The sequence below is a fragment of the Sander lucioperca genome, chromosome 13 (assembly GCF_008315115.2).
Source record: "Sander lucioperca isolate FBNREF2018 chromosome 13, SLUC_FBN_1.2, whole genome shotgun sequence".
NCBI lineage: Eukaryota > Metazoa > Chordata > Actinopteri > Perciformes > Percidae > Sander > Sander lucioperca.
In genome coordinates this window covers 8,845,015-8,869,440 of record NC_050185.1, presented here as the reverse complement: position 1 = coordinate 8,869,440, position 24,426 = coordinate 8,845,015, and the positions used below count along the sequence as shown (strand labels likewise).

The 24,426-nt window shown below is 39.3% G+C and overlaps 2 protein-coding genes across 3 annotated transcripts in view; one reads left to right on the top strand and one right to left on the bottom strand.

Annotated features, from left to right (window-relative positions):
* fgf11b (fibroblast growth factor 11b) overlaps nt 1-4,072 on the bottom strand; it is a 49,978-nt gene extending 45,906 nt beyond the window's left edge. The window contains exon 1 of one of the 2 annotated variants that reach the window (XM_035991002.1): nt 3,037-4,072. In XM_035991002.1, coding sequence (XP_035846895.1) covers nt 3,037-3,229 — 193 coding nt within the window. In that variant the 5' untranslated portion in view covers nt 3,230-4,072. The remainder of the gene's footprint in view (nt 1-3,036) is intronic. The other variant, XM_031319990.2, reaches the window with a different exon arrangement.
* Nucleotides 1-24,426, top strand: part of nlgn2b (neuroligin 2b) — a 156,845-nt gene that overhangs the window by 45,561 nt on the left and 86,858 nt on the right. The gene's annotated exons all lie outside the window — the stretch shown is intronic.

The following is a 24,426-nucleotide window of genomic DNA, read 5'->3' as shown; positions in this document are numbered from 1 at the left end:
AACTGAGATGATGAACATGGTAAACATTATGCCAATTAAACATCAGTAAATTAACATTGCCATTGTGAGCATGTTGCAATACCAGCATTAGCATTTAGCATTTCATACAGCTTCAGAGCTGCTAGCATGGCTGGTCTTGTTTTTTTTTTACCTTAATTTGTAATATTCATATATACTGTCACCACAAGAACATACTGTACAAAGCTTTCTTTTTCCACACTGCTACATATGGGCGCATGCACAGACACATAAGCAACACAACACACAGGTAAACAGGTTATAGCCAGTTTAAATAAAAAAAGGGATTGTCTAGGCTACACAGATGCAAAATAATAGTTCCAATATTCTCTTTCTAAGAAATAAAGCGGTATTATTACAGTATGTTATCATTGTTTTGTCACGTTTGCAAAGTCTGAAAATCAGGGCTTATTGAGCCAGTACCAACACATCTGTATATTACATAATACTACAACTGCCACTGGATAGAAAGACTTATTTCATCCCCAGACAGATGTCATGGGAAGCTTTCTGCAATTCTCACCAAAAAAACACTGTACAGTATCTTATCCGTCAGTCTTTTCGCCATGCAGTGGATATCAAAGTTTTTGAAGCACAATGCTGTTTGAAGCACAGTAGACATATGTGAGCACAGTGGTGCAGAATGAAATGAAAGTCCTCATCAAGCACAAAGCTCTGCTCATCGCTCATCATTCTCACGTTCAATCTGCTTAGATGCAGTCTTTAGCTCCGGAGGGGAAGGGAGGGGGTGGGGGGGGGGAGAGAGGGGGGGAAACACTCCAAATTCATTGTCTTCCCCAATCAGCCATGAAAGTATGTGGCCTCTTTATGAAGGATGTTTACTTAGCGACATTTCTGTAATATGCATAATTTAACTTAAGCATACTACACTTTCTAATTGTGCATGAATAAGGCAAAACATTTTCTCAGTCATGAATTAAATAATTCAGCAGTATGCCAGTCACACCAAAGGAGTAAAGAGTACTGCACAAATAAATGATTAGATATCATTACTCTCTCCTGAATTAATGCAATAGTGCATTTAGAAAAAAAAGGTTTTATGGAAAGGAATATAGGGCTTACATATGAAAAAAATGAAACAAACAAGTTAAACTTTTAACTTAGCAAAATATTTTATCATTTATGAATAGTAAGAACATAACAACACACACTGTACGCACAAGCCCAACATCAAGGAGATTTTATACCTTTAATTGTGCTCATTTGTGTTGTGGCACATTTTTCTTATTGATTGACAAGAGAGAAGGTGATGTTGGCAACACATCACATAATTCTCCATTCAAAGCTTCAGTGTTGAAGTTCTGCTTTCAAAGAGAAAGTACATCAGAGAAACTGACCGAGATAATCAGCACTGGAACATTTTTACCCACATTTGGTTGTGTGGCAGGTGTGGATGTTAAGACAGACTACTGTAAGATTTAACTTTGAAAGGTTTACCTACATGAAGTTGACATGACACCGTACGGTAGCCCAGTCCACCAGAATTAACTTTTTAATTTTTTGTCATGTGTGTGATGAGAATTACACACATTTTGTGATTGTTTTAAGCACAAATGATACATATAAACACTAAATAACCAAAAAATACTTAAACAAGCAGTTGATTAATCCAAACAACATCCATTGCATTAGATGTGTTACAGTATGTCCCAATTTTCCCTAATCAATTTACAAATCAAAATCTCAATCGACCAATGGATTTTCCTCTTCCAACCACATGTTGTGCTTGTGTTGGTGCGGATGTGTGTCACTTACTGGATGCTGCATAAAATCAATTAATACATTTAAAACAGAAGTTGCTTAACTTCTACTCAAACTTCCGTCCGGCTCAACAGTGCTGGGACAAAGCCTGAAATTCGGCGCATGTCCCTCCCCTTCCGCTTTCTCAGCAATCTGTTTTGCAAGGGGCACCGTCACTGCATCCGGGGTTAGCGCCACCCAAGACGGTTATGATTGGTTCAAAGAAATACAGACAAATCCGAACATTATTTTTTCCTACCCTAGAATAGATAAGCAGTGTAGCCAGATCATACTCCAGCACAGACACAGCGCTTTGGAGACAGATCTGGCAATGCGAGACCAACTCAAACTGTTCAGGCGTGCATGTACATCTGTCATTCGTTTTTACATTTCCAATTATTTCTCCCATTGCATGAGATTGTTTTGCAATTGTAATCATGTGCACGTGGTTATTGGTAACTGAAATGTGTGCAGATGAATTTGCCTTGAATTCCACAATATGCAGATGTGTATAAAACTCGACAGAGTACTTAGACCGCATACAGTTGTAATGATGGCTTTCAGCTAATTTCACAATTTAATGTTCCTGCAGGTTTGCGCATAATAATACGTTTTGAAAATGCAAAAGTCCCATTAGGTGTGTGGAAAGTCATTTCAGCTGAGTTTTGCATTTATTGAACAACTTGTTTTATTTTTACTTTGCAGAGCAGAGTGCAGCAGCTACCATTGGTCAGTATATCAAACAGGCGAAGCTGCATGAGGTGGCTGCCCTGAACAACTGCTGCTGTGAACCTAATAGGATTCACGAGCTATGATAGCAACAGATATTTACACTAGTTGATTATGTTTGATTGTAAAGTTATGGTAGATAGATTGTGCATAAAATATAGATCTCATGCTGGGTGATGACCTTGTTCCTATTGGAAAGGTATTTTGATACAATGTTGATCTGTGCTTGAGAACTGAACAATATGAAAAAAAGCTCTCTGGCAGGTTTTTGATCGACTAAATTAACCTATGGGACTCATTTTTTCAATTTGACTCTATACTGAAGTAAAATACATTAACTTAAAAACTTGGCAACAAATTGAATTATTAAATTTTATGATTATAGATTAATTTTGTATTTAATTACTTATAAAAATCTAAATCTCATTTGCTCCATTTTCAGATGTTTCATAAGAAATGTAAGCTTTCATTTGTAGCCGAATAGGCCAACATTTGAGCAAGAAAAGAAACAAGCAGAAAAAGACTCACCCGGTCTTTTCTCGTTTCGACTTTTTCGACCCCCGCATAGTCGTACTTTGGAGATCAGGACCAGGATCTGTTTCTGGCACAAGGACTTGTTGCTCTTAGGACAGGGCTTGCGTTTGTTGGCTACCGGTCGGTTTCCTTGTTCCTCCTTGACCGCCCGTTTCTGTCTAATGAGAGAGCTGGCGAGAGCTGCCATCTTCCCCCCCTCTCAGCTTTGGGAGGGGGGTGTCTTCCTTCCCAGTACCCCCTTTTCTGGTTTGTCTTTTGCTTTCCTCAAAAAACTAGAGTAGGACAGACGGTTAAGAGAAGCCCCCACAGGGGAGATCAGGCGTCTAAGTGGGTTAACAGGGAAGAGTTTAGTTTGAGGGTTCCCTTGGAGAGGAAAGAACTGGAAGAGATGCAAGTTCACCTGCAATCTAATGTAAAGCCTCCGCTGACGAAAAATTCAAATCTGACACTAACAGAGCACATGAAAAAGTGCCACAGTCACATTTTCAGTTATAGCAATAACAGAAAGACCAAGGTTAGAGTGAATGACTTTTAAAAAGGTGAAGATGGAGACATATTTCTACCCCTCTTCCCCACTCATCTTTCACATTAAAATGCGCCTCAACAGCCAAGTTCAAAATATTGTATTGCAAAATAACTAACCTACTTTGACTAGACAACACCAAAGAGAAGAAGCTCAAATTATTTGACATATAAAAACACTTTTACTGAAGAAAAGTGAAATCATTTTGAATGCTAGGAATCTCTTAAAAGCGTGAAAAAAATCAAACCGTTTGACACCATATGTGCAGTCCACGCAAGTCCAACTTTGCCTCCCATTTAAATGAAGCAGCATGGAATAATGAGCTGAGAGTCCAAGCGGTAATCCAGTCGACTTAAATCCAGAGGTGGAACAGCAGGCGGGACATTGACGCTCTTTGTAGGAATGAAGCCAGGAACAGAGCAGAGACATGGACACAGACAGACAGACATTCCTCTTCTGCCTCCGATGGCACGCTCCTTTCCCACAGTCCTCACCGAAACCCCCCCTCCCTCCTCCTCCCCTCCTCCTCCTCCCATCCAAAGTCAGCGAGTGGTTGTGAGAGTATGTGTGCGTGAATTCCAGCAGCCACCATCAGTAGAGGTGACATTCATGAGAGAGAGAGAGGGAGAGAGTGAGCAAAAGAAGAGCGAGGGAGACAGGAGGGAGGGAGGGAGGTAGAGGCTGTGATGTGTAAGAATGACTGGGAGAGGGAATGGGCGCTAGATGGGCAACAGCCACTTCACAAAATCACTGCTCGCAGAGGCTACAATTTTGTTATTTTACAGCAATGTCCCCCTAAAAAAAGGGAGAGGGAGAAAAGAGAGTGCTTAAGGAGCACATTGTGACAGTTTTGTATCACCATGTGTTACCTTCCTGTCACACACACACACACACACACACACACACACACACACACACAGCACATCAGCATATTTTGTAGTAGAGTCTTTCCTGCTGTATAAGTCTGTCGCTAGTCAGTATTCTTCATCTTCCTCGCTGACACCCGCGCTCATACAGTAGTAACCTCCACAGTCTGTGATTTGTTTCCTTGAGCTCTATGTAGAAAAAGGAGGCAAAAAATAAAGGGACTATGTTCCCTAAAACTGGCATTTAGTGTCTGACATATCTGAATGCTGGCTTACGCTAACCCTGACAGAAACATGAGCTTGGACAGATTGAGTAAGACAGCTAACCCTGCCAACACACACACACACACACACACACACACACACACACACACACACACACACACACACACACACATATCATGCTTGCTCTACCTCAGCTCCCCCCACCTACAAAATACCCCTATTTAAACAACAAACACGCATATCTCCCTCATTTGTTCTTCTTGCATTTAGATACAAATGCAAGCAGTGACATCAAAAATTCTAATAATTTAAGACAAAACAAACTTATCAGTAGAGAGCACACATCATGCTGACATACTTTTGCTTGAAATAGTGGGTTCTGGTAAATGACCAATGCCTTGCAGTCAAGCATTTCTCATCTTGTTGAGTTGCAACAAAAACAAGGTTCATGCTTACTATTTTCATTCTGCAAAACAACCTGATTTTAAGACAAACAGTATGTTTGGAGTAATGGAATACTGAGCAAATCTATTTAAACATTTACATAGATTTTGATAATGAAATTCTGGAACTATATTCAGTGTCAGGCACTGCATTCTTTTGGCTTTATGTAATGTGGATGTTAGCGTAATGATCATGTATAAATTATTCTGCAGGAAATTTGTTCACCTTCAATGTCAAAGTACAGCGATGCATACATAGCTTGATAAATCAGGGCCATAATATGAAAAAAAAATATTATGATTTTGACTACATGAATCTGTAGTACAACTAAATATAAAAAACACTATGAACATCTCCGGACGGCCCCTCAGACTTGATCCCAATAAATCAGCTCCTTTGAGAGCTAATTAATCCAATTTTATTTGGCATGGCACCTCTTTTTAAAAAGCAATTGCAAGGGAAACCAGCAACGGAAGCAACTTGAAAATGCAAGGTTGATTCAAATCGTTTCTAACAATGCCGAGCAAGGTCACCGTCTGCCAGGGCTTGATTGACAGGTGACAGCGGATGTTTAGTCTCCACGGAGGGGCGAGGGCATGGCGGGGGCTGAGGAGAGGGAACCACAGATGAGATAATGCAGTTTGTATTGACAAGGAAACAAAAAAGATATTTTTCTCCTTTTCTAATGGTTCGTTTCCCCAACCATCCTCAGCCACGCACTTGTTTTCTTTCTCTGGTTTAAGAATCAATCTCCTAATGGACATCACATTCCAAACATTGTCAAAGGTTGTTCTCCTTTTTTCACTTTCTCCAATCACAAGTACATGCCAAGTTACACCAAAAGAAAGCTAAGTGGGGATTCTCGTCTTAGACAGACTCAAGGTTAACAAGTGTTTCCGTCATTATAATAAAATTTCATGCCAAATTCTAAGTAGACTCATTAAGAGTCAAACCACTTTTCTTGTCTTCCTAAGAGCTATCACCTGTATGAACTCACCCCAACTAACAACTAAACACCCATTATGTCAGGACTCTGTGTTACTGCCATTAGTTATTTCCAATTTATTACCATATAAATGTTAGTCTTTTGTCTTGCTCAAATATAATTTGTGCACAGCTAGTACAATTTTCAACAAGGTTCTTACACTCTAATCACGTTCAGAATGTACTGTGCAGGCTACCTCAGCCCTAGTGTCTAGGGGTGTCACGATTCTCTAAATCCTCGATTCGATTACATTTTCGATTCTAAGGTCACGGTTTGATTCAATTCTCGATTTTTACATTTAGTTTTTTTTAAAGCACAGATTGCTATGCCACTTTTAGACTAGACTTTTATGAATGAATGAATATAATATCTGACCTTTGTTTGCAATGTGCCAGTGGAAGAATATGGTATACGCACATAGCAGAGCTTGCAAACTGTGGCTTTTTTGTCGACAACGCGAACGTTGTCAACATAACTCACTGGAAATCCAAAATACTTACTCAGTGAAAGAGGAGGGGTTTCAAGTTCTGTTGATGGGTCTCCAGCATCTGCAGTCGCCATGCTATCTTTTGACTGGCTGTAGCTAAGTTAGAGGAGGTTGACTGGCAGCAGCTAGTGTTGACGAACTGACTGAAGAGCCGGTTAATTAACCCAAGTAGTGTCACTGAACCAGGAGAACTGACTCACTCCTGTTTTTTTTTTACCTCATTCATGCTGGCAGCGTTTCGCTCAAGCTGAGTGCGATCGGTGTATGCTCCGTTGTGTGTAGCTGGTATTCTTCTGCTACTGTGTGTGTAGTAATCTAGCTCATTAGCGCCTCCACTGGAGTGGTGGTAGAATCAATCAGGAAATGGACTACCTCAAGCAGGCTACACGTGTGTGTTTTTTTCTGGGTTTTTTTTTTCTGTTTTTCTTTTTTTTTCTTTCTTTTTTCCGCTTGGCAAGCCGACCGGATGTGACATGGGGGCGTGGCAGCATCGACGGTTCCATTTTTTAATTCGAAATTCGAGATTGTGACTTAATTTCGGTCAATTTCAATTTGAAAATGAAAGACAGCGAGGTTATCCAATAGAATGGGTTGACAAATCTTACAAAACAGCCCTGAATAAACCTCGGTCAGACTTGCTAAAGAAAAGCAAGAAAAAAGAAAAACATTTTTCTGTGACTTGTATCACTACCTACTCTCCTCTTTCACATACCATACGTCCTGTTTTTAAAAAATATTGGCACATTCTAAAATCAGATCCTGAACTCTCACGTGTTGTGAATGACTTGCCGCTCTTCGTATACAAACGTGAGAAGAATCTCAGAGATCTTCTAGTTCACGCTGACTTTGCGAGATATAAGCCAAGGAGAGCTTCGCAAAGATTATTAAGCCCATTACCTACTGGCAACTATCGCTGTGGAGGATGTGCACAGTGCAACAACACTTATAAGACACACAACTTCCGCCATCCCCACAATAACAAGACGTTTCCTATTAAGAGTGTCATCACTTGTGCCTCTACTCATGTAGTGTACTTTTTAACGTGTCCATGTGGTCTGGTGTATGTAGGTAAGACCATAAGGCAGTTAAAACAACGCATTAGCGAACATAAGAGCTCTATTCGCAGAAACGACCGGGATTACCCGGTCGCGGTACACTTTAATGATCATAAACATGACATTTCATCATTGCGTTTTTGTGGAATTGAACAAGTCAGTCTTCCAAAAAGGGGGGGCAACCACTTTGGATATTTACTTTGCAGACCCTATCGCCAAAAGGTCTCAATGATGAATTTAATCTCAATATCATGTTATGCTAATTTGATATTTTTTCCTTGTTTTTTCCTTTTTTTCCTTCTTTCCTTATTAGTTTATCCTCAGGAACTGTTAATTGTACAGGTACATATGGACTGTTATAATGTAATTTAACCAATGTAATGATCCACTTTTGGGTGCACTGGGTCCTCTCTGATTGGGAGCGGAGAAGTGTTGGGCTAATGAGAATACATTGATCTTGAGTCTATAACAAAATTGTTTTGATTATCCATTGTTTTTAAATGTACTGAGTGGCATTTTCCCTGCCTTTTCCTGTTCACATTCCGTGATGGGAGTGCCATTTTGTGAATGAATGACGTCATTCAAGAGCCGGACCTGATTGGTCCTGGTTAGTCAACCAAACTATTTAAGGCTATGGTTGAGGTGAATGTGTGTATTTACCTGATGAAGGTCTGAGACCGAAACGTTGTATTTTTCTAAATAAATTGTTGCTTGCGTAATGGTCAGTGTGCAGGACTTTTCTCTCTACTCTGGTCAATTTCAATTTAAAATCGAAATCGTGCCACCCTTACTAGTGTCATTGTTGAACCCTCTTTGGTAAAGTGGAGGAAAAACAATCTGCATAAATCCAAATGAAAGTAAGAAAATTAAAAATTGCAGATATGCATTCTGTCATGTGTCCCTGTATAGATTGTCATCATCTGAATAATGCACAAAGAGGGATTAAATGTAGATGTTTTTGCTAAAAACAATCCATGCTACAATCCCTGCATGCATATCAATTCACATGGAAGCCGAGGGTATTAACAGCATATCCTCTTTAAAAGTGCTTCATGTTGAAATGTTTTTCCCAGTATAACGGTTTCCATGTGTTGGTGCATTCTGTGTTACCTAACAAATACTTTAATAATCTTTACTAGATGGGATGAATAGATACCATATGTTGCTTGAAGGATAGAGTGTAGATCCCAGTGGTTGAAGGTAACCAAGTATTTACTCAAGTACTATACTACAGTTTTGAGGTACTCTTTCATTATTTCACAAAAGAGATCTGTGTATTTATTTGTGCTTTTCTCACTGGTTTAAGTTAGGTGAGAAAAAGGTGATGCCACATACTTCTGTGCACCAATCAGGATTTAGCAATGTTTTATGGAAGCCCATAGCGGACTTAATTAAAATGAAAATGTAATTCCACAATAGCATTATATTTTTCCACATTTGTTTGTGTTTTTGAGTAATAATTGAAATGAAAATGCAGTAATCCAACTTGCATTTGCATTTTCAAATACTCATATGGGCGTTCTATGACCATATTCAAATAAAAATGGAAATTTCATTTTCAAATTTGTACCCTGCTGTACAGTCGACAATATTAAAATGTTAATTTCAAAGATGCAATATAAACAATTTAGCCTAATTTTCCATTCATGCAAGCAGTATTAGCTTAGCTAACTTTAGCTAGTTGTTAGCAAGCTACTAACTGTGCCCAGGCCTAGCTTGCATTTATAGCTTGTAATGCCTAAGCATGAGGATGTAGTTAAACAAAATGCCAACAACGACCCTACTGTAAACTTTTTTCTGAAGTTTAGGTTGAAAATGTGGACGTTATTTGAGCTTGCCGGTCAAGAACAACAGTGAGGGCACAGGGCTTGGTCAAGGCAGGTTGAAGTGAATTGCCGGCTGTTACCCAATTACTGAGGAGGAAGTGACGCCCCGCCCTGATGAGAGGAGTGACAGATTGTATTTTCATTTGCATGTTGACACCAAAAGAGTGTGGTGATATGTAAATGTAAATGCAATGAGTGGGGGGGGGGCCCTGTTTCACCTATTGCATTTGAATATTATCCACTGTAGAGTTGAAGTCTTTGAAAATGAAATGCCAAATAGAGCTTTCATTTTCATTTTCAAATGGTTAGAAATTACATTTTCATTTTCATTTTGACCTAACAGTTTTTTGGACTGTCGCCATTGCTCACTATTGTCTGTTTTCTGTTGAATAAACACTCACGTAAACAATGGATTAACATGATAAATCAAGAACATAATTACTTGATTGATGAAAAAAAATGGACATAAATCAATAATGAAAAATAATCGTTAGTTTCAGCCCTATAAAAATGTCCCAAAATTTTTTATTTATTCAACTTCACCACGTCACTATATGACACTGTAGGCAGTATGGTTGCTGAGTTTAGGCAGTCATGTTTATGTAAACACACACACAAAGCCAGAAAGAGTTAAGCACATCAAAACAATTGGCCTAGTTCTGTCTCTTTCTCCCTCCTCTCTTTATCACTCTCTCTCTCCTTCAGTCCCCTCTCAGCTCATCACACTGTCCACAGATGACAGGAGGTATTCTTCGTTAATCCCCCTCCATTATGCGGCCATGTGGAATCTGAGGCCCGCTTCTTGCATACAGAAATAATATTTCCAATGTCCATGACCCATGGGTGAGTTGCTCATTAACTTTGAGCAGCACATATCATTCTCAGTTCCATTCTTTATTTAGCCCTGTTCAGATCAGTCTCTGGTAATTAGGTTTTAATCGTGAGAATGACTTGGTGTTTGAGACAGATGCAGATTCTTTTTTTGTCTGTATACAACTGCTCCCGATTTTTTACTTTCTGCGAGTCAGGCTTGTTTTTGTAATGCCAACTATGCTGAATTTTCTAAATGAATGCAGCGCTCATTATATTTACCATTGTTTTACATATTGTTGTGCAGCTGTATTGGCAAAACATATCAGAAACTGTAATCAATTATCAGTACATTGTTCATTTTATAATACTACATGTATTTCCGTCCCTATCTCCAACCTACACACATCACATAACCTAAACGTAATGTTTTTTGTTTTTTTTTGTTAACCAGAATGCCAGATTTTGTTTATGTTAAGAATTTCCTTGCAGTTACCATCATTATAGTCTATATCAATGATGTTCCACTTCTGGGATTGGAAATTCCACCGGATGTGACTCTCTGTAAACCTCTATATATGGGCGCCCTACCAGTTGAGCTATCCGGGCGCCCATGAGGACTATGGTTAACTGCTCCTCAGATCTCTGCAGGGTAAATCCAGACAGCTAGCTAGACTATCTGTCCAATCTGAGGTTTCTATTGCACGACTAAAACAACCTTTGAACATACATGTTTCACCAAAACAACTTCCTTCCTGAGGCTATTTTGCAGCGGCACCATGGCTCCACTCGGCGCTTAGCACCCCTAAGAGGATTGTGATTGGTTTAAAGAAATGCCAATAAATGAGAGCACTGGTCTCCTCTTTTGGAAATACTTTTTTATTGTGGACTCGCCAGAACCTCCTCCGCAGCGCTGTAGAGGAAGATCTGGCAATGCGAGACTACCATCATCATTTCTTGTTTTGAACAAAAATGTCCGCCATTTTGAGTGTGAATTTGAGTGTGTAAATGTATCCACTATATATACTGCCCTTACGAACGCCACAGTGGAATAAACAAAGTAGTATCCATGGCGTGTACACTACTTTCTGCTTGCAATGCTCTGCATTTTATAGATTTGAAAACCACCGTTGTGCGTCTCTTTACCTGTTCTGAATCTGACATCTCAATTATTGCTCATAATTGAGTAGGGCTGTGTAGTGGCAAGAATCTGGTGATACAATACGTGTCATGATACAGAGGTTACGATTCACTGTATTGCGATATATTGCAAGTTTAAAAATCCAATCTTAGGAAAACGTTGTTACATTGGACTGGAAGAGTCAAATGGCTAAAACATTACAACACTGCAATCTTGTGGTCGAGGGATTAAACAACAGAAAACCAATCACTGTCCGCCACGAATCTGCATGTGAACTATTAAACTATTATTACTGTAAAAAAAAAAAAAAAAATCAATAGTGTTTTTGAGAATCAATACACTATAATAAAACATAATATCGTGATGCTCAGGTGTATCAATACTTTCTAACAGCCCTACTATTGAGTAAACTCTTTAGTGTCTGATATAGTAGTATAGTAGTAAATGAGCATTAAACATTATCATTGATTTTTAGTCGTGTTTCAGACCAGTATTCACTCACTTTCAGCTCTGTTTTTGGTCTGAAGCAACTACTGTGAGAAATATCTGACTCTTTAGCTGCTAAATCATCCCCTATGTTAACCAGCTAGTTGCTAACTGCGTCTGTCTGCTGTTTGGCACTGAGCAGATAGTGTAAAGTGGGTTTTTAGAGCTTTTTCGCTGAAGTGTTACATACCACAAACCTTTCATAGGTTTGGTTCTACAAAATACTAACAATACACATTTAACAATATCCATGAATAATATCCCCTCTTTGGGGATAAAGGTGGGGGTAAAAATGTATGAAAATATTTGCCACAGTTAGGAGACCCAGAGTGGGGTCGAGGCTTAATATTACGGGGGCACTGGCCATCCTTGGTCCCCCACTAGAACCATTACTGTTCTGCAGACGGAAACGACTCTAAGAGAGCGGTGAGAGTGAACCAAAACATTATTAAACATCATGAGGTTCCCCTTTGTCCCATTGTTTTCACATTGTCATTTACATGATACAATGATACATAGTTATTCTGAACTTACACTACCGATCAAAGGTTTGGGGTCACTTAGAAATTTCCATTACACTCCATTATAGCAGCTGAGATCAGTTGCATTGTTTTTTTAACCAGGGCAGCAGTTTTCAGATTACATTATGTGCTTACATAATTGCGAAAGGGTTCTCCAATGTTTTCTCAGTTGCCTTTTAAAATGATATTAGATTAGTAAACAGAATGTGCCTTTGGAACATTGGATGAATGGTTGCTGATAATGGGCAATGTAGATATTGCATTAAAGATCAGCCACTTCTTTCTACAACAGTCGAGAACCCTTCTGCAATTATGTAAGCACATAATGTAATCTGAAAACTGCTGCCCTGATAAAAAAAAAACAATGCAACTGATCTCAGCTGGTATTCTGTCTGTAATGGAGTGGAATGGAAATTTCTAAGTGACCCCAAACTTTTGACCGGTAGTGTATATATTATAGCCGCTTTAAGAAATCAGGAGGCCCAACATATACAAAATGTGCTGCTAAAAGTCAGAGCAACCTTTATTCATCTATTGTTTATTTACAGCAATCACCAGAAATAGACTTAATTTTTGCATTGTAGTCTTGAATGAAAACCATTTGACCTGAAAATTATATCAAAGGTTAAACTTTTCTGAAGTTATTCGGTATCAGTAAACCATAAGAATGAACAAACGGGAAGATGAGCTCAACTCTTTCACACTCTATTTGTAAGCGGGAGGCTATCTTTTCTCATTGCCTTCATCTCCACTGTTGCCTGAGGTAAAATCTCTGCAGGTAAATCTGCAGGATTAAACTTGCCTCTCTCAGAGTAAGTAAAGATTGCTTGATGAAAGCAGATTTTGGAAGGCGTCTGTGTTAGTGCTGTTTAAAGCCCACTGTCACCCCATCTGATTCAACCATCAGCACCCTAACCCCCTTCACTTTCTCCTATATGATCCCCTTCACTGCTGGCAGCTGCTCCTGGGATGACTGATAGACCTGCTCATGTGTTATATTTGGCCTGTGTCTTCACAAGCATCCTAAAAACTCTTAAACTTGTTCTTACCTTTGCAAACAAAAAACAAAATTTTGTTTACAATTTTTCTCTCTCTCTCTCTCTCTCTCTCCGTCATGACTGTCATAGTCTCGCTTTGCCAGACCCTCCTCCAAAGCGCACTGAAGGAGGGTCTGGCTACTCCACACAGCATTCGGGATGGGAGGAAAAGGTGCTCTGGTTTAATGGCATTTCTTAAAACCAATCAGAATCATCATGGGCGGCGCTAAACTCCACACAGAGCCCGTGCGAGAGAAAATTCAGATTGGACAGATAGTCTAGCTAGCTGTCTCAATTTATCCTGCAGAGATCTGAGGAGCAGTCAACTATAGTCCTCATAAATCCACCGAAATTTAAAACTCCAACACAAAGAAAGCGGAAGGAAACGGAAAATACATGCATCCGGCGGAATTTCCTGCAGCACCGGAGCAATCCCTGAAGTGGAACACGAAGGATATAGACTATGACTGTCATAATCTGGAGAAACACAATTAATGGTATACAGTACATATTATTACACTTATTGCACAGCCAGCTTCTTGTTTAAAAATAACTAGGAAAGCTAGAATCACTTTAAATAAAATTGTTTTATTAAAGACAGAACAACTTGATGAGTGTTCTCTAAGCAGTCCCCCTGAACCTAACACCATTGTCTGGATGGAGTAAATTGTTGCATTCTTTATCCTCTAAAAATAATTGTCCGTCACTCAGCATCAAGGGTTGTTTAATCCAGTCTAATGATAACCATTTCCAAAGCATTCAACTGTGTCACATAAGAAAACTGCCTCTGAACCTCCAAATGTTTCATCTGTTTTGTATAAAGCCACTGGATGCATGTAGAAGACTACACAGTCAGATGCAACAGATCTGTTTGGCCTGATTAATGCAAGCCAGGGATGATCTTTGCTGTTCAATCCTCAATCTCTTTTCCCTAGGCTACACAATATTCTTCCCTCATTTCTATGAAATGAATGAAAACAGAAATAGGCCTATGTCAGATTAGGATGACCTTTCATTTTATGGATTAGGAAAGAAAATGAAATGTTTGGGTTGAAATAATGACTCCTGGTTTATGGACTAATCTAGCTGGAACCGAATCTCATCATCCCTCCAAAACTGTTCTCCGTAAACACAAACAATGCAGAAATGTGGGAATCAAACTGTGTTTACGTGTGTGTGTGTTCAGTGTGCACAAATGTATGGTAATACTGCAGTTTTTTTTTTTTTATTATGATGTATTCATGCATATATGAAGAGGTTCCGCAGAGAGTCAAAGCTAAGCAGGAATGCAGAACCGAGATAGTTTTATACCAGCAAAATGAGGTCACATAAATGGGTTTTGAGATTGGCTGTCTATTCAATATAAATATTGATTTTGTGTTTCTGTAAGTTTTTCAAGTGTTCCGTCACTACTTGACGCGCGCTGCAGATTTTAAGAATAACTCATTCATAATAACTCGTTTAGGAGTCAGAACACAATATTGCATAATGTCTTGATGGTTTCAGAAATGTGACTTTTCACATTCTACTGATGACAGCTACACATACAAAAAATAATCAACATGTAAAAAAAGAAACAGCAATTACCATATTTGCGTGCTTCTGGTAGTTATTTACACGCAGAATAATGTAACATTACTCCATTTTTGGGTTCAAGTCTGATGTAGAAATGCAGCTTTGATGGTGGAGGAGAGAAGTGGTGGGTAAAAGCTGGCATGTCCTTGGGGTTATCAAATGGGCACCTCCCATCACAGATGTTCTGCTGAATTAGAATCATAACACCTCTAGAAGGCTCAAAACTAACGTCTGGCACCGAAACCACCCCACCTGCTCTCTACACTGAGCTCTTTCTGTGGATTGTGACTGTTATTTTACAAATGTCTAGAGTAGGTTATGTTACAAAGTGAGGGTAGCTTAGCTCAATTCATGCTCAGTTCCTCTTAAATGTGGGGACAGACACCTCTAGTTATTTGTACTTATTAGCCTAAGCCTAGCATTTACCGTTTTTAAACAAAGATCTTCATGCGTACATGACAAATCCATGACAAGATTCTGTGGCTTAGTGAGTCAGTGAAACAGAAGCGGGTGGACTGAGGAGCACAAACAAACTCCACCTCCTCACATCTACTTTCAGCCAGGAAAAGCTATTTCAAAGATGTTTTTCTCTCCATAGCTTGTATGTAAAAAATATTAAACAAATAAGGATTCATTAAATGTTTGTACATAACACTTTTTTTTAGCCATGCTAGCGGTATGGTGCTATTTGCCGGTGTTGTAGGAATTGTTGGTCAGTCCACCACTTTGGTCCAGACTGAAATATTTTTAATTGACATTTTGTACAGACATTCATGGTTTCCAGAGGATGAATGCTACTAACGTTGGTGATCCTTTGACTTTTCTTCTAGCACCACCAGCAGCATATTTAACTTTTAGTGAAAAGATTGGATGCATTGCAACATATTTGGTGCAGATATCCAGGGTGCCCAAACAATGTATCCTAATGAGTTTGGTGATCCCTTGACCTTACATCCAACACCAACCACGAGGTCGATATTTGTGGTTTCAAGCGAAAGGTCTCAACAATTATTGGATCGATTTCCACCTAATTTGGTACAGACGTTCATGTCTGACTGGATACATTGTTCTAATTTTCATCTACTTTTCATCTACTGCCATCATCAGGTTCATTTTAATTAGTCCCAAACTATAGTTTATGACAAAACACCAAAACTAATGACATTACCATCAGTATGGGTACATAATTTGTACTTTTGGTTTAGTAATAAGTTGTCAATGTTAGCATGCTAAAACGCTAAACTGAAATGGATAACATTGTTGACATTATACATGTTTAACATCAGCATGTTAGCACTGCGTGTTAGCATGTTGATGTTGAGTAGACGCCTAGTCTTATTTGTTCTTTGCTGCTTACTCTTACTTGAATTTGTCTAATTTCTGTTTAGCCTTGTCTGTTTTCTGAATTTTTCTTAGCCCCTTTTATAGAAGCATTGGTCCAAAAATGCAAAAGGGCTGCAAAATGCCATGCCATTTGCAAAATAATTGGAAGTATTAACTTTTCTGCAGCCAAAATAATACCACGGAAATGCAATGCAAAAAAGATGTGCAAGCTAGGCGGACAGTGCCACTGGAAAACAATGCTTTTGCAAGTAATGCACCCTATGTGATTTCTCGGCCAAGAATTACTTTAGTGTAGCTTAATTTGTTACCTTTAGTACCTTTTTTTAACACATTATTCCACAATCTGTTGCAGTGTTATCTTTATGTGCCCAGGGTAGTTACACTCCTTTTCAGGATCATCCTTCTCACACTCGTACAGTTCAACACCTAGAGGCTACCCAGTACAACCAGTGTTAATCTGCTGGTCAGTGAGCAGCCTTATTGGAGCAGCTGGGGGTTAAGGGCTTTGCTCAAGGCCACCTCAGTGGTTGTAATGCTGGAAGGAACAAGCACTGTTTAGTCTTTTTCAGTGACACTTATTAACCTACACTATCAGGCTAAATAAATTAGTAGTATTTGTTCCTTTAACAAGAGTGCTGTGTCTTTATGTCCTATATATGTATATATCTATATATTTATCTGTAGTTTATTGTTGTTTTACTGTTTGTTTACTTTTTGTAAAAAATATTTAGCTAAAAGTCTATGTATATTGTTATTCTTATACTGTATTTTTTTCTATACCTCTTTATTTAAAGAGTGTTTTGTTTGTATGCTGCTAAAATCTGCTGCTGGATATTTAATTTCCTTGCGAGAGTCATCCCAAAAGGATCAATAAAGAGAAGTCTTTAAAGTCTACGTCTTTAAAAGTAGCACCAGTCAGTTTGTTTACTCTATTTTGGCAACACAGTAACCACCGTAATTTAATATATATTTAGAGCTATATATTTAGAGCAGCTTTATATAAAGCATTAGTGGTGGTTTATAAGGCTTAGCGCAATGGGCATTTTTAGTCAGTTTACAGTTGGCGACATAATGTGTTCACAGTGAGACGGCACATGCGTGATTATGGTACAACAGAGAGCTGTTAACAGATTAAAAGCTGAAGAACTTCCATGAAACAAGCATGACCTTTACAGATGTAGAGAGAGCAATAAGGGTTAGGTAATGGAAGGAAGAGATAAAAAAAAAAGAAAAAAAAAAAGAGGAAAACGGGTGTGGTTGACCTTTTAAAGACAAGATAATCATCTGGAGAATGGATGGCAACAGTTTATTAAATTAGGTTGACAGCACCACCGTTCTTAGGTGAATAAAAAAATTCCGGTTAGACTTTACTTGAAGGTGTCTACATAAGAGTGACATGACACTGTCATGAACGTGTCATAAACATTATAAACAAGTCATAAACGTTTATGACATAACGCTTCTGTCATTAAGTGTCATTCGGTTTTTGTCATGACAAGTTAAGGCTGAATTATACTTCTGCGTAAAATCTACACCATTGCTATGCAAGTAGGTACGTGAAGACACAAACCTACGCCGGACCTTACGCCGTAGCCTGACGTGCACCTCTCGAAAAATTTAACTACACGTCGCAGCAACACACGTCGCTCGGCCGTGGCTTGGTAGCGTTGCATTCATAGACTGTATATAAACTGGACCAACAGATCCCGTTGCTCTGGACGGAGACCAGTGAAGGATATTAGAAGCACTTTTCCGGTAATGGCTGAGCGTTACTGCGCAGCCTCCAACTGAGAGAGACGACGTAAATGTGACATGAGCAACCTGTCTGAAAGTTGTAAGTCTTCTGGTAGCTGTGCCAAGAGAAATCTCAATCATTCCAAATATTGCAGAGACGGAGAGCGTAGGTATATGTAAGGAGATAACATAGGCACAGGCTAATTAGCATTAGCTAATTACAGCTTCTCCTGTACTAAACGGTAATTCCTCTATTATGCGACAGTAATTCGCTTGGTTATGACACAATCTTTAGCCAATTTTTATAAAAAACGTCTGCTACGGGTTGTCCAACACGCTTGTTACAAGGGAGAAGTTTCAGTTGGTTGCAATCTGCAACTCACTGCTATATGCCACTAAATCCTACACAATGGACCTTTATGTGATATGGCGGATATTATTAAAAGAAAAAGAAAAAAACATCATTAATGCACTTCAAATTCACATTTTAAATGTTTTTAAAAACAACATTTTCAGTTCTTTGTCTTGGTTGTGAATATTTTAAAAACTATGTTGGGGAATAACATAGATGGATTGACTGCCAACCATACATCATATTTAATGCCAAACAATAATGCCTTTAAAGGACTGGTGAAATGATGAGAGCGCTAGAAGCAGTAGCAGCTAACTATCAGTTTCCCTTGACTTTTAGCAGGTCGTCAATGCAGAGGTCATTCCAATCAAACCAGTCTTAATTGCATCTCTTGGTGAATCCCAAAGACTCTTCTGCAGCATGGTTGATAGCTGAGCTGAGAGTTCCACATTTCACTGCTACCCTTCATAAGAGAGTACCCTTTGATGTTGTCGAGCTCTGCTGCAAGACAGCCTTTGAACCAGTGGGAAACGGCAGTGGATTAATGGATATTGCAGTCAAGTCTCTTGCTGGGGGCTTGCTTGTGCTATTGTGAGCAGACCATACAGATCTTTGTTATTATCAACTTACCACAAGTCATGCCCTGCATATGGCCCAGTGGGAGGCAAAGTAATGAGCTCCCTATGTTTGTTTTTCAGACGTAAAAGAAGGGTTGTTATGACAAGGCCATGCTCCGGGCAACTGCAAAGAGGAAGACATTGTTATCCTTGTTTCAGATTCCATGACAGTGTGTATTGCCAGAGTCCATGTGGGCACTGGAGTTGTAACAAGGCCTGTAACAGCAATCGTAAATCTAACTAAAATGTAAGTAGTCTCTGTCTGTCCTTTTTTTTGACAACTATTCATCCGATTGATTTCACACTTGGCGTACATTGGGGTGTATTGCTGAGGACCCAAGGAAATGCAGTGTTGAGTGCAAGCTCTTGAGATCTAGGGGACATATTTATTAGTAGTGTATTATGTACTCACTGTGTTGAGAGGAGACCCCATTAACTGTTAGAGCGCTGAACAACATGCTGGGTACGCTGGTCCCAAATAGCTAGCTGCTAGCAAATTACGCTCTATGTACTGATACTGATAATACTCTAGCATTGCTAGGGGATGCAACTATGTCATGGCAAGTGTAGAATCCAAGGAAGCGCAGTGTGAAGTTGTTTGGATGAGCGGTTCTCGAAAACGCTGAGAGCAGCAATACTGGAGGCCAGGCAATCAGCCCCATCCGAACAGGCACGTTTTGAACGGGCACTGCACTTGTTGTAAGTAAACAGCTGTTTATTACTAGATTATGTCCTTTGCTTGGCAGGATCAGATCATAGCCGTTCTAGACACAATCTGTCTACTCCTTACTGTCTTCCAGGTTGGGTCCATTGATTTTGCAGTTGTGCTTTGGACACATCTAACACTCAATTTGCATGAAAAACACACAGACACAAAAGATGCTTGAATGTTTTCAAACACAAGTCGGCTGGCATATGATAATTCATTACCTGCTGTGATATGAAGACATGCACACATGCACTGTCACACACGCACACAGATCCAGACAGTGATAAAAATAGTTTCCTGTTTGCTCTGTCAGATCCACTGAACAAGCACTGTCCCACCTGTGAAGCCCAATTAAATGACATGTATGATGAAACCTAACAATTGCCACTACAAATCAGGAAAGTAAATTTTCCCTGAAATGTGAAGAGGCAAATCTCAGTGAGAACATTATTTTTATGTTTGGTTGTGTCGCTAAGGGCTTCTTTTTATTTAGTTCGAAATTTCTGTCAGCGCTCACCATCCATTCTCCACTGTGAGCACTGTGTTCAGAGATTTGCACTGCACAGGAGTAGTGTGGGGTAGGTTTAATTTAGCGGTCAGAGCAGGCTGTTTATCTCACGTGAGCCAACTTTAAATCCGGCTTTAGGTGCATTGAGGTACACGCCAGGGCACAAATTGAACTTGACTGTGTGTGTGTATTTGATAGCATGTGCCAATCCCTGTCATGTAATCTAAGTTGAACTGAGGGAATGCATTATGCATGAATCAGTCCTGAGTCTGTAGAGGAGCCAAGGTAAAGCCAAAAAAACACTGAGGAAGAGAGGCTACAATAAGTGATTGATTATTGTTCTCAACTTTATGTGCTGTTTCGTGTGACGTAAGAAAATGAGTTTAAAACGAGACAACATGCTCTACCTTTACCTCACAGAGGGCAAGAGCTTATCCCAGCATGCATTAGGCAGGTTGGCAGTCCATCGCAGGGCTAACACAGATTAACACGGTCGCAGTCACATTCTCACCTCTGAGGAAACAGCACCTTCATGCTGTGAGGCAGCAGAGCAAGTCACTGACCCACCGCGATGTTCCAAAGTGTTTAAAATGCAGCTTAATTAACACCTGTTCTGAGTAGCCAACTAATGGCAAACACAGGCAGCATGCTTTGCCTACAACTCTTCCTTTTATTAGGACCCCCACCCCCCCCACCCCCCAATCATCCTCATGTAATAACACATTATGTATTTGTGAGGCTGAAATATGACATTGGACATTTCAGATCATGCAGCGAACCAGTGTATGGTGTCTAATACTCATGCCTCCGGTAATCACCCCTTTGGATTTGTATCCATGCCACCACAGCCTAGGTGCCTTCTAGCCAAAACTGCCGTATAATCCACAAACTCTGTCCTCTCAATTGCCGGGGAGGACAGCCAAATCCTTGTTTACCCCTATCCCTCATCTGTCACCACATTAAGCCCGTCTCTCAACAGAAGCCCCAAACACTGCCTGCAATTAAAATATTAATATAATACCTTTTACTCTCACCATTAGATACGCAGAAATATCCCCACAGATGCTTCTCTCTCACAACACACACAAGTGTGTGGTCAGTACAGAGTGCAGATATGCTCTTGTTCGCACGCACGCACGCACGCACATTAAATAACTACAAAACTGTACAATGAAGTATTATTTGGGCTTGACTAAACCACAGCACAGACTGTATGGGTTGTAGCTTCTGCGCCTGTGGTCCAATCACACGTCGCATTACATCGAAGAATGCTTGCAGTGATTGGGTCTGGGCTAAACCATACAAATAATATTTTTTTTCAAATCTGGGTACAAAAAGAATCACATGCAGGTATAGTTTGACTGAAAAAGCTTTGATACTACTTGGTACTGTTTTTTTGTTGGTCATTACCTTAAAGGTATTGAGTACCGATACCCTGCCCTAATAACAACATAATAACACTTGAACGTAAACATGTAGTTTTGAGGCATTTTCCCAAACAATGTATGCTGCCTTTGTTCTTGGAAGGACAGTCTCTGTTCGTCACTGCTATCTTTGGAATAGAAGCTTTTAGTTGAGGAACAGCATATATTGTAGCTCTTGCTTTAAAATTGAGCACTAAAAATTTACATCCTGGTGATATGGGGGTTTAATAGACCACTGAATCTGCCTCTAAAGTAGACCTCATAAGCTTTTGGCAATAATATAAATTGAGATGAATCTCAAGTCACAAATTGCTGAAAAGAGGAGCCATTAAATGCATTACACTCAAGACTGTACAGTAGACTTTATGTACCTAAAGAGAGGAAGTCCAGGCTCCATTAAAATTGACTGTGAATTAAAACCTGGTTTGTGTTAGAAACATCTAGTGTCATAAGGTGCTCTCAAATATGGTCTTGGTTGTTTCTTTTTCAACTACCGTTGACTACCATTTTATTATTCACATTTAATACTACAATGCTTTTATTGGATCATGTGGGAACATTCTGGTCTGAGAGGGCTTCCTCGTCTAATTGCTGTCCTTGTTTTCGGACTGCAGCTCATCTAGTGCGTCATGGCTTGAGGAATAATTTGTCACACCCCACTAGGAGTTTGTTTTCCTCCTCCCCCAAGCTTTCAGTCTATTTCTTGTTCTCTCTGTCTGTCTATGCGTCATCCTCTGTGTGTCTCAGTATCTTACATCTTTGTGTTGACATTCAAGTCAGATATGCCACTAATTTGGAGCTAATGAACATTTCAAATTCACCAATTTATCTTTAATTTGATTCCAAACATTTGGCAGTGAAATGCATTAAACTATAACCTGACCACCGAAAATGTCAGTAAAGTAAAATACAATACTACTGCAGCAATGCTCACAGGGGGGATCTAAATGGGTCTATTTCTGGTTGTGCATTTAAGTTAACAATGTAGTGGGGAAAAAATGTTGCACCACAGGCGGAGAAAGTCTCCTGCTAGAGCTGATCGAGATGGGAATAATACAGAAAAGGGAGCAGAAAGTAGGAAGCATTGGTGAAGGAGCAGGGTGAGAGAAATAAGGCAAGCAGAGAGGAGAGTGGAAGCATGAGAAGAGCAAGGGAGTGGAAGTTGACAGAGAATGAAAAACAGATTAGCTATTACCCCCTTGACTCTTTATCTATATATATATATATATATATATATATATATATATATATATATATATATATATATATATATATATATATATATATATAATTTATAATATTTTTGGGGTAGTGGAGGATTCTGTTTTACTTATCTGGAGCTACAGTGTGTGATTCCACAAATGCATACAAGGCCTGAATAAGATATTGCATTAAAACAGTAATTCATGTATCCGTCTTTCACGTATTAAAAATGTAATACTTTTCTATGTAGTTCTTGTAATCAAAGGTTACTTATTATTTAGTTATAGTCTCGTTTTCAACGTGAAAAGGTCGTCAAAAAAGTATTTGCTTAGCCCACATATACACCGTTATTTTTTTTAAACTCAGCTTTTTTAATACATTTTGGCCATTTCGTCCACACACAAACTGCATTTTAGGAGAAATTTTGGACAACTCCTGCCAGGGGGAAGATTTTTAGAAATGCCGTTTTCAGTGTTTACTGGAAAACAGAGTTTTTGGCTTGTAATGTCAGAGTGTGCACCGATATCTTCTTTGTGAGGCACCACAACTGAGGAGAAATTTCAGGCAATGGCAGACATGGCCAAATGAGTGCTGGTTCTAACCTTGCTAACAGGACTCTTCACATGTTTACACTTAAATGTAAAGTTACTCTTCCACTATTTTAAGGTACAGAGGTGTCCGAATGTACTACAGAGCGATCAATGCACCATTGCAGCTAGGTAGCCTTCCGGTAATAGCTTTTTTTCAGGCTTCTAATTGGCAACCATCTTCTTCTTCTTCTTGCCGTGATTGGGCAACATGGCTTTAGAGTTAGGGTTATATCGCTGCCTGTTGGTTTGGCATACTCTTAACAGCGCTTCGATCTATATTTTAGCATTTTCATTTCGATGGGGATTTTGTTAAACAGTGCTTGTGTGGACGGGATGATTTGTTTTAGAATGTAGGAGGGAAAAACCCAGTTTTCAAAAATACCCATGTATGTGTTTACTAGGTGTTGGTAATACTAGTGTTTAGAAATAAACACTTCCTTAACAGAAACAAATTTAATAAATGAATAAATCTATGGTGCAGAACATTTGCCACCAACATTTCTACCAATATACACAAAAGAAAAAAACGGAACAAGGCAGGAATGAAAAGGACAATCGCACATACGAACTAAGAAGACAAAATGTGATTCAGCCATTCATTGACCACTGTAATCTGCCCCTAAAACCCCAGCAGCCCTCTTTTCATTTTCTCCCCAGAAACTATTAATACTCTCACTGTGTTAATGGAGATTAATGGGTACGGGCAACAAACAGACATGGTTGAGCAAAAGAAAAACCATCATGAGTGTTGGCGGAGGGGGGTGCAGCACCCTGTGAGTGGGTGGAAACAAGGACGTACTGAAAGATGGATAGATTTCATTAGGCGGGGGAAAAGGAAACACTAAGTTCTGAGGTGAAAAACACCTTCCCCCCTCAAAGCAAGATGTTCTGCAAAGAATTACAGTTTATTGTCCCTTCCCAG